The following is an 11,141-nucleotide window of genomic DNA, read 5'->3' on the forward strand; positions in this document are numbered from 1 at the left end:
GCATGGCCACCTAGTCCTAGTATCATATCTCCTGCCTCCTGGGGTCATGAGCTTGTGAGAACTAGACTTCTAGATCTCTTAAGATAAAGACTACTTTTGTCTTGATCAACTTTGACTTTGAAGCCTTTAACCCATAACCTAGCACACAATTCTTCCTTGCACAGTTGTTGGATGATATAAAGTATCTTGTGGATGCATATGACATTTCTTCCAGTACTGAAACCATGCAATTGAAGTATTGCTCTGCCCTAAATCTTTGATGCAGACTGGCATCATAGGTGCCCCTGATGTCTGCCAATAGACCCACTACCTTAAGCCAGTTGTATGTCCCTGGGCTGTCCCTGAAGTCTTCACTTTGCCATTTGACAACTTATCCTCCTAAAAATCTCCTCTCCAATGAAGACAGCAAAGCATATCTCATGAAGTGGCTAGGAAGATGACATGAAACCAGGAATGCTGAGCATGGCCCCTAGTATCCATTTTCATGGTGTTCTTAGCAGTTTTTTCTCCATGTAGGCAAGGTTCTCTGTCTTCTTAGATGTCCATGAAGATCAGTTTCATTTTCCAGCCAAGCTTCAAGGAAGAGATTACAGTTCAATTCTCTGTATTCTGAGAAGCTTCAAAGGCCAGTGACCAAGGACACTGATGAAGGTAAAGATTTAATCAAGAACTTTGTGGTTTTTTTTTTTTTTTTTCCAGACCTTTCAGTGGCCTAAAGGGGAAAACTCAGGTAGGTCAGAGCATATATAACTAGGGGCTCCTGGTCACCACTACATGCTAAGAACCCAAACTTCCCTGAGTACTTGGATGCAGGAAAGAAGCATGAAGTGGCTTGTGGTCCTCGGGCTGGTGGCCTTCTCAGAGTGCATAGTCAAGTAAGTATGGGGACTGTAAGTCACATCATATTCCTTTCTCGGATTTTTCTTTTCATCTGATTATTCTTCCACCGATCAGGTTTAGAAGGAAATGGAATACTTCCCTAAGAGTCTTAAAGTTCAACTCTCACTTATTGATAAGTAACTTGCTATAGGAACTGTGGATCCCAAGGTCTTGGTTGGGTTGCAAAAATCTTGCAGTCTAGTCATGTCAAGACCTATTGAAAATGCAACTCCTTGTAACAGTTCAGTGCACAGTCTATGCAGATGTCGATGTGGTCCTGTGGAATAACACTTTTTACAATTTATTCAACATGTCCTCTTTTTTCCCTACCTACTTCAGTGTGTATATGCCTATGTCTGCATCTCTGTATCATTGTCATTTATCTCTCCATCTCTTTGGAAGTCACTGGGAGTGTATTTCTCTTTGTGTTGTTTTCTTTTCACTTTTCATTTGACTCTTACTTCTTTCTCAAGCCTCTGAATTTCCCTTAGCTTTTCCCTATATCTTGGATTCTTCTTTCAACTCTCTTTTCTCTTTTAACTTTGAGAAAAATACACTGTTTTATATATACTGTTTTATATCTGACAAGCAGTGTGACCACAGCCAACTCAGAAACCTCTTGCATTTCAAATTGCTCCCTTGTAAAAGAGGATAAGAGTCCCCCTTCTACCTCCTTCCTTGAGATTCTATGAGAAGGAATGAGTGAGATGGCAATAACAATGCTAATGGCTGTCATTGTTGAGACTGGAAGATCCCCTGGAGAAGGAAATGGCAATGCACTCCAGTATTCTTGCCTGGGAATTCTCATGGATGGAGGAGCCTAGTAGGCTACAGTCCATGTGGTCTCAAGGAGTCGGACACGACTTCACTTTCACTTTATATACATCACTTCACTTATCCCCAAGATATCCTATTTGGAGGGTTGTATTGTTACATTCTACCATTTTACTGAAGGGGAGACTGAGACACCACATGGTCATATGGCTTACGTAAGATTGCAGAACAGAACCTGTATTGAAATCTATGTCTTTGTCATGGTATAGGCATAAAATTCTGATAATAATGTGCTTCATAAAAATTAGATTAGAAAATACACAGGGCCATTACAATGACAGTTATATCTTAACACTGACAGCTAATTATAGCATCTTCTTTGTTTTCTTTGTCAAATGATCGGTGAAAGAATACCTCTAAGGAGAGTGAAGACCATGAGAAAAACCCTCAGTGGAAAAAACATGCTGAACAATTTCCTGAAGGAGCATGCTTACAGACTGTCCCAGATTTCTTTTCGTGGCTCAAATCTAACTAGTCACCCGCTGAGAAACATCAAGGATGTGAGTATTTTGGGAGGATGGTGCTCCACAGTGCCCCCTGGTGCTCTAGCCTAGCACTGGGGCTTATCTGGAGGAGCCAGGTGGGATGATGTGGATGAGGTTCCTGCAGGAGGCAGAGACACTAGAAAACAGGGACCCCCAACCAGAGGATAAGGCACTCTCATCCTAAACTCTTGGTCTTTGTGACTGGGCATGGCAATTACCAGGTGGCAGGTAAATATCCATTTCTGTGTCAAAAAAGTGTCATTTGTTTGAGGGTGATTGTTCCTTCTGAACTAAGTGAGCCACTCAGTTACAGATGAAGAGTGAACCATCACTAATCAAAAGGTAGAACCAACTGAAGAGCAACTGTGAATCCCCAGGCAGAGGAATTCAGTTACCACAGATGCAAAGACGACAGCACTAAAAAGTTACTGAACCTGCATTCTATGTATGGACATAAGAATCACCGTGGTTACTGCTTTTAGATTAGGAAAAGGGCTTATTTTGTCTTCAAGAATGCCCATGCCAGCCTGAGAGATAGGAAACGAGTAAATACAGGTCAAATCAAAGGGTCACCTGTGTGGTGTTGATTGATTGTGGTCTGAGTTTGGAGGGAGTGGCTGGGGTTGATCAAGAAGGACCTCCTGGAGGTGCGGGTGCTAAGGCTGGGTTTGAAGAGACTACAGAGCTGCTCAAATGAAGGCACCAGGACTTCCCTGGGTGTCCAGCAGTCCTGGAGGCCCAGTGTTTATGCCTATGGGATTCCCATGCAGGCGGAACCACTTCAACACCTGGTCATAGAGTTAATATCCTGCATACAATGTAGCACAGGAAAAATATATCAAATGCAGATACCTCTGAGACCAAAGCCTGTGAGCTGCACGGTGGTTAGAAAGTGATCTTAAGAGATATGTGACACCCAGAGGGAGGCAGCAGTTTGGGAATAGAGAGTAGCCAGTTCTGCACTAACCCACTCCCTCCTTCTCCCTGTAGTTGGTCTACCTGGCTAATATCACCATTGGAACACCCCCTCAGGAGTTCCAGGTTATCTTTGACACAGGCTCATCTGACTTGTGGGTGCCCTCTGACTTTTGCACCAGCCCAGCCTGTTGTGAGTACAGACACCCCCTACCCGGACCATCCTTCACTTGCCCTGCCACCCTGTTTCCATCCTTGGCACCTGATGACACTCATCTCTTGTGTCTACAGCTAAACACGTTAGATTCAGACATCTTCAGTCTTCCACCTTCCGGCTTACCAATAAGACCTTCAGCATTACCTATGGATCTGGGAGAATGAAAGGAGTTGTTGCTCATGACACAGTTCGGGTAACAGTGTAACATATGCTGAGTCAGGACTGGCTAGGGAGTGACCACTGCTTGCAAAACAGATGCAGGACCATCTGGTAGGACCCTTCCTAGCCTAACTCCCATAGATATTGGCCATCTTATCCACAGGATCATGTCTCTGGGGAGGCAGTGCCCATGGTGACACACGAGCAAACAGATTAGCTAATCCAGAGAGTGGTTTGAAGTGTGGACTTGCAGCTCCTCTGCCCATGAGCAGTTCAAGGTTCATTTTGCTGGGAGCAAGAAGAAAGGATAAAAGCACCCACTTTTATATTCACAGACTGTTCCAGGCACTTTCAGGTGATAACTGGTTTAATTTGCAACAATGCCACACAGCAGTTACTCTGATTAGCTCATGAGACATATGAGGAAACTGAGGTGCAGACAGCAAGGTCCTTCCTGAGGGTACACATGTGGTAGAAGGTGGAGTTAGGCTGGCTTTTCAGGACTGAATTTGCTGTGGGGTGTTTGTGAACAGGATAAAACTCATCTGAGGACCCTCGGCGCACTAAAGGGCTTCAGGTATCCGGAGTGGGAAACTGGTGGCCTGAGAAGTCAAGGGGTCTGATAAATGATTTCTCACTATAGAGGACCTTTGAGAGTCTAAAAAACCTATGGCCTTCCTCCCCCAAAATACTTGAGTAGTTCCACTCTCTCTTTTCTCTCTCATACACACTCAGAGAAATATACAAATATCCCCAAAAGTGATTTCTACAGGCAGTAATTTCATAGAACCCTGCAAGCAAGATTGTGTTTTCGGCTTCTGTCTTCCTGGACAGATGCAGAATCCACAGTACATTACAGAGAATGCAGTCCATTCCTGTACTTAGATCACAGTGATGTCAAAGAGAAGGCTATCTTGCTCTTGATTGTTTTGTCCATAATGTGGCACCAATAGGACCTGGTGTGATTCTTGGTTGCCCCACCTGTACAGAAGCCATGAGGCCAAATGACTCACTCAGGTGGTATTTTTCAGAGGGGCAGGTGTTATAAAATTCACAGCCTCTCTCCAATGGAACCCAAATTCCCCTCCCAGCTTGATCTCACTGTCTGTCTGGCACTGAAGACAGAGCCCAGCCTCAATTCTTCTCTGAAGATCTAATGGTAATGCATCCCAGCCCAGTCCTAGCCCCATTTTATGTATCTGTAAGTGGGAACACTCTTCTTTCCCACAGATTGGGGACCTTGTAAGCACTGACCAGCCGTTCGGTCTAAGCGTGGAGGAATATGGGTTTGATCATATACCTTTTGATGGCGTCTTGGGCTTAAACTACCCCAAAATATCCTCTTCTGGGGCAATCCCCATCTTTGACAAGCTGAAGAATCAAGGTGCCATTTCTGAGCCTGTTTTTGCCTTCTACTTGAGCAAGTAAGTGTGAGATGGACAATCCCTTTCACCAAATTAGCTGTAGGATGCTTTCAGTTACACAAAAATTATAGAACACTCGATAAAGAAGTATCCTGAGAGATAATCTAACCCAGGATAACTATGAACCCAGGACCCTACCTGGATTCACCCCTGGCTTTTAGAAATAAAAGTTTATTGGAACACAAGCCTACTCCTGGGCTCAAGACCAGTAAATTGGTCTAGCGGGGTTAGTGAGGAGGAAGGCTAATGGAAGGCAACAGGAAATAAGTTTAAGTAAAAGGCATTAGGATTTGCTTATGAATTTTATAAGGAAGGAAGAAGAAGGATGGTGGATATCTTTCCTTCCTCATTAGCATTTCACTGGGAGCCCAGGACCAGCTACCCAATTTGTAGGAGCCAGTGAGAAATGAAAGTGTGGGACACAAAAGTGTGGGACCCCTTGTTCAAGAAATATGAGGCATTTCAAGACAGGGAGAGCAGAGGTTGTGTCCCTTCTGAGTTTGGGGCCCTTTAGAAAGTAGAGATCGCAGGCCATTGGAGCCAACGCTGGGTGACCTGAACCCACACCCTTAGAACTCCCAGGCCTTGATTTTCCTGAAAAATGGCAAGGTGGACAAGAGGAAAGTCAAAACACTTCAGCACTCTGTCCTCTGAGGGTGTCTGAGCACTCAGGTTGCTGGAGTTCTAGGGCGTCTTCAGAAGACAGAGTGGATGGAGCCCAGCCAAGTGATTCAGCTTCTAACCTCCTCTGTGCCACTCATGAGACAGTAACAGACCTCACTCTGGATCTCAATCTCTCCTAGACTCGATTTCTGCATCTGTACATGGGGACCTTATTAGGGCCTTGATGGGTGGACACGCACAGCTCTCAGACAGTGCTGTTGTTACTGTCCTCCAAGGATCACCCCCTTACTTCTCTCTACAGAGATGAGCAGGAGGGCAGTGTGGTGATGTTTGGTGGGGTGGACCACCACTACTACAAGGGAGAGCTCAACTGGGTACCATTGATCCGATCAGGCAACTGGATTATACACATGCACAGGTAAGCCTCTCCCTCTGAGGGTCAGCCTAAGTGATGTTCCCACTACTGTACATGGATACAGGCAGACACACACAAATGCATTCTTAGACACACAGTCACACAGATATATACACCACCCACAACGACACAGACAGACACACAGAAATATGGAAACACACAAGCAGACACATAAAAACATTCATAGCAACACATAAAATCATGCATAGCTAGTCAGAGACACACAAGCACACACAAAGAAACATGCAAACACACATACAAACAAACACACAAGCACATAGATACACAAACAACCCATGGGTTCATAATCCCCAGGCCTTCTGAGCATGGCTCAGATCAGGGTCCTAAAAGGCACCAGAGAGGTCTGTGTAGCTGGGAGAAAGCTGCACCCACTGCCCTTTGAGGTGGGGAGCATGGTTAGAGGACTCTGCAGTGTGGTGAACAGAGGATCAGGGAGAATATCTCCAGCCTGAACAGAGTTATGGTAAGATGACCGACTGTCCAGGGCTACCTAGGACATAGGAAATTCTCAGTACAGATCCATTCTGAGTACAGATAAATGTAAGTTAAAAAACAGGGACAGTCCTGAGAAAATGGGGAAAATTGGTCTTCTTAGGGAGCAGCTACCCAGCAGTGGAGAGAGGTTGCCTGCAGTCTTAAGACGTGAAAGCAATTAATAGAAAAGACACGTCAAGTTCTTGGGCACACAGTGGGACAGGGGCTATTACAGAGGATCAGAAAGGTGGGATCCAGGAGTGACCTGAGGACAAGAGGCATAATTGATAGGATTCTGTGTGATACCCTCAGACAAAAGTTGACCTGTCCTTTGGAGTTTCTATGGGATAGTCATGTATTTCCTGGCCAGGGTCTCAGGGTCTGAGCTGGTTGTAGGAGCAGTGCTGGGAGACACCCTCTCCCAGAGGAACCCCTCTCTCCCCCTACTATGAGAATCTGCTGCCCCTGCAAATCTCCATCTTCACTCTGTGTGCAACCCATTATTTGTTCCCCACCAGATACAGCTCTCTAGAGGTTACTTATTGTTTTCTAAGTTTTCATTCACTCATTGAACAGAAAAGCATTGGGCATCCACTGTGTGACAGGCCCTTTAGGGAGGAAAGGAGAATAAAACTCACCCTCACATCTAAGAAGGCAGATGTACGTGAAGTGATTCGCCCACATAGTGAATTGTGTCTTTGGTACATGCTAGACATGAGGAGTAGAAGACAATGACAACTCACTCCAGTACTCTTGCCTGGACAATCCCAGGGATGGCAGAGCCTGGTGGACTGCCCTCTATGAGGTCGCACAGAGTCGGATATGACTGAAGTGAGTTAGCAGCAGTAGCAGCAGCAGACATGAGGAAGGGTCTACAGAGAGTGACTAAGACAGGAGACTCATAAACACCAGGGCAAAGGCATCCCAAAAACAATAAAATTAAGCTGGAATCTGGAGGATGAGAAGAAATTTCCTAGTCAAAGTGCAGTGGTCTTCTAGGAAGGAAGTCCAGCTTGTGTCAAGGTACAAAAGATCCTGGTGTATTCAAGTACTACAATCAAGGATGTCAAGAAAGGTACTGTGTTGATAGCAAAGGAAAAGAGGGTGAGAGACGAAGGGCTGTTTAGGAGACAGTCGGGAAGGGGACAACTCTGGGGAGGCTCAGAGTGACCTTGTTGCCCACTTTCTTCCTTTGTCTCTCAGCATCTCCATTGAAAGAAAAGTTATTGCTTGTTCTGGACGCTGCATGGCCTTTGTTGACACCGGGACAGCATTCATCGAAGGCCCAAAACCACTGGTCGATAACATGCAGAAGCTCATCGGGGCCAAGCCATCAGGTTCCAAGGTGAAGGGTCATGCCCCAGGGTCACTCCCAGTCTCCACACACAACAAGGATCACCAGGGCTAACCTCTTACCCTCTCTCTCTAACAGCATTATGTTTCGTGTTCTGCGGTGAATACACTGCCCTCTATTATCTTCACCATCAACGGTATCAACTACCCAGTGCCAGGTCGAGCCTACATCCTTAAGGTGAGGGGACAATACTGAGGGTTGGTTCTCAAACTGGAGCTTGCAAGAACCCTTGCGCTGCTGCTGGGGGGAGGGCGCCCTCTGGAGGCCATGTCACACCACTGCAGATGCTGATGAGCCCTGTGGCTGGGCCAGTGCCTCCCACAAAACCAACCACTTCAAAGTAAAGGGCCGTTTGGGACACTGATCTTCCTGAAATCAATGTGGAGAGGCCACACCATATGGCATGGTGGGAGTCAGGGAGAGGGGAACACTGAGGTCCTCAGTCCTCAAAGAGCTTCAACTCAATCTGAACCCTTAGGTGAATGAACATGAAATTCAGCACTAGCAGTCCCTGAAATAGGCCATGTTACAAGGAGAATGTCTGGGGACAGTCCCAGTGTGATGTCCCAGCATAAGTTAACATGCTCCCTTCCCTTCTCAGAGTTTTCCTGGTTTGGATGATAAATTACATGGTCAGGCTAGTTGTCGGCTGTATCTTCCCCTTGCTCCGGCCAGGTGCCTCCTTTGTGAGTTGGGGTACCCAACCCCTCTGTGGGGAGGTTGGATGCTAATGTGAATAAAGGGTGAACAGTGACTGCTCAGCCTCAGCACAGGGTGGAGCCATCATGTCAGCTCCAAGCGGGAGTTCAGAGCAGGCTGATGGGCTCAAAGAAGGCTTTGAGGAAGAGAGGGAATTTCATGAATTCTAAAAACACAAACTCATTGAGCCATATGGAGGGTTGCTTGATTCTAGGCAAAACTGCACTGGATTCCATGCAAATGGCATCTCAAGATGATCTGCACTGGGGCACTGGGGACTTACTAGGGGAGATGAGGGCTATGGACTGACCGGTGGGCATGGGGAACAAGAGTACTTTACCCAACCAAGCCTGGAGTGGCCAGAGAGGGTGAGTGTGGACTGAAGGAGGCTTTACAGAGTTCCTGAGTTAAAGCTTCAAGAACGTGTTGTGGGCACTGCTCTATTTAAGATGGATAACCAACAAGTTGCTGTGTAGCACAGGGAACTCCACTCAGTTATATGACAGCCTGGATGTGAGGGGTTTCTTTGGGACCAGGATACCTGGATACATACGGTTGAGTCCCTTTACTGTCCATCTGAAACTCAGAATATTGTTAATCAGCTATACTCCAATACAAAATAAAGTTTTTAAATAAAGGACAGATTGTGGGGATGTAGGAGGAGAACCAGCATTCTCTTCAGAGAAAACGAGGAGCAAGAGTCAGAAGGAAAGAAACAGAGTGAGGAGAGCTATGGACACACTTGTTGTTTTCGAAAAAATTATATTGAAATGTGGCTAATCTTCATTGTGGCATTAAGTTCTGCTGCACAGCAATGTGACTCAGTTATACACATAAAATATATATATTTTCTTATTCTTTTTCATGTGATTTATCACTGAATGTTGAATATAATTTCTTGTGCTCTACAGTAGGACTTTGTTGTTTTTCACTCCTCTGTTTCCCAACTACCACTCCTCCCCTCCTCCACACCCTTCCTCATGGCAATCTCATGTCTTGGACCTCTTTGGTTGATAAACTCTCATATCCCCTGCTGTTGAGAAAACCCTGTGATACTTACCAAAAGAGGGAAATAAAACAAAGAATTGTGCTGGGTCTGGATTTTGGGGGGAGTCACCAAGGGCTCATGCTGACTGGTGTGTGTCTCTGATTCCCCCAGGATTATAGAGGCCGCTGCTATACCACCTTTCAAGAGAGCCCATTGAGTCCATCTATAGAGTTCTGGATCCTGGGTGACGTCTTCGTGAGGTTGTATTTCACAGTCTTTGATCGAGGAAATGACAGGATTGGCCTGGCAAGGGCAGTATAAATGCTTGGAGTGGTTCAGGAATCAATAAGGCCGCTCCTAACACACACTCACTCACACTTGGGCACTGCTGCTCAGGATGCTGGTGAACTGTGTTTGGTGGTCTGCACACCCTATTCTCAGTAAATTATAAAGGGTCTCACTCTTAATGGTGCTGAAACAAATGGTTGCCTCTTTTTGTGTCTGGGAGTGAAGGATCTAGAACCAAGTCTGAGTCAAAATTGAGAGAAGCCCTATCCCACCTGCCTTCAAAGAAAAGGGAGACTCATTGAAATGATCCTGGGAATCCAGGACACAAGAATCAGAGCAAATACAAAGATCTCTGTGACTGGACCCAAGAAATAAGAAGTCATCAGTTATCTTTTTCTCTCCCTCAGCCTTTTCCTTCCCTCTTCTTTGATGGTCTGAGCTGACAACTTTCTTCCTTAAGGCTTCTACACCTAGTGAGGGAGTCCAAGCTACCTGCCCTAGGGTTTTATATCCTGAAGGCATCTTCTAGTAAAGAAAGAAGCTGGGAGTCATTAGAGTTCAAGGGTATTCTCTGAATGATACACCTCAGTTCACATGTACAGCCTGAGATCAGCCATCCTGGCAGGGCCATGGGGTCCTATGATTGGCTTTACATGGTCACTGGCCATGACACAGCAGCACACATGATTGTCAAATTCCTCCAGAACTACATGACTGAAGCTGGAGAGACAGCCCCAAGGATAGCGACTGGCAGATGGTCTAGGCCATGGAAGAGTTTGTGATGACCCACCAACTCCACCACCTCCTCATTCAGAGGAATTATAAGGGGTAATGAAATAGACTCTCTTCATCCCATCTCAGATGATCTTATTGCTGGACTTCTCCTCCAGGGGATTTTGGGTGAGGTACTTCATGCAGAGCTGGTTCCCTCTTGTTCCCACACCCCAGTCACAAGCTGTCTGCCACATATGCCTGCTCTGTCCTTTCCAGGCCTACTTGGTAAGTGGTGGCCTCAGTAGATCCCTGATCCATCTCCCTCCTCCAGGGCTCAGAATGCCCCTTGCTTGGCCTCCAATTCTGCTGGGGAGAATGCAATGCATGTATCCATAGGTACACAGAACCTTCTGCTTTTCTGAGCTTCTCCATGGGTGAGGCTACAAACTATTTGCTTGGAGCTGCCATGGTCAGGCACTTTTGCAGTGGAAGCATCCATTCTTTACACCTGGAGGCCCTCAGTAGATGTCTTATCTAAGGAAGCAGGGGTCAGAGGTTGATTTCCTTTCAGATTGACTGGTTTGATCTCCTTGTTGTATAAGGGACTCTCAAGAATCTTCTCAAACACCACAGTTCAAAAGCTCAATTCTT

At 45.9% G+C, this 11,141-nt stretch overlaps 1 protein-coding gene across 1 annotated transcript; it reads left to right on the plus strand.

Annotated features, from left to right (window-relative positions):
- The first annotated feature begins 766 nt into the window (after positions 1-766).
- LOC113885744 (pregnancy-associated glycoprotein 1-like) lies at positions 767-9,966 on the plus strand. The gene is made up of 9 exons (XM_027531358.1): positions 767-875; positions 2,063-2,213; positions 3,189-3,306; positions 3,405-3,523; positions 4,720-4,913; positions 5,839-5,955; positions 7,651-7,792; positions 7,880-7,978; positions 9,660-9,966. Exons 1-9 carry the CDS (start codon positions 775-777, stop codon positions 9,807-9,809), a joined length of 1,191 nt encoding a protein of 396 aa, XP_027387159.1. The 5' UTR covers positions 767-774; the 3' UTR covers positions 9,810-9,966.
- The last annotated feature ends 1,175 nt before the right edge of the window (positions 9,967-11,141 follow it).

This window comes from Bos indicus x Bos taurus, chromosome 29 (genome assembly GCF_003369695.1).
Source record: "Bos indicus x Bos taurus breed Angus x Brahman F1 hybrid chromosome 29, Bos_hybrid_MaternalHap_v2.0, whole genome shotgun sequence".
Taxonomy (NCBI): Eukaryota; Metazoa; Chordata; class Mammalia; order Artiodactyla; family Bovidae; genus Bos; species Bos indicus x Bos taurus.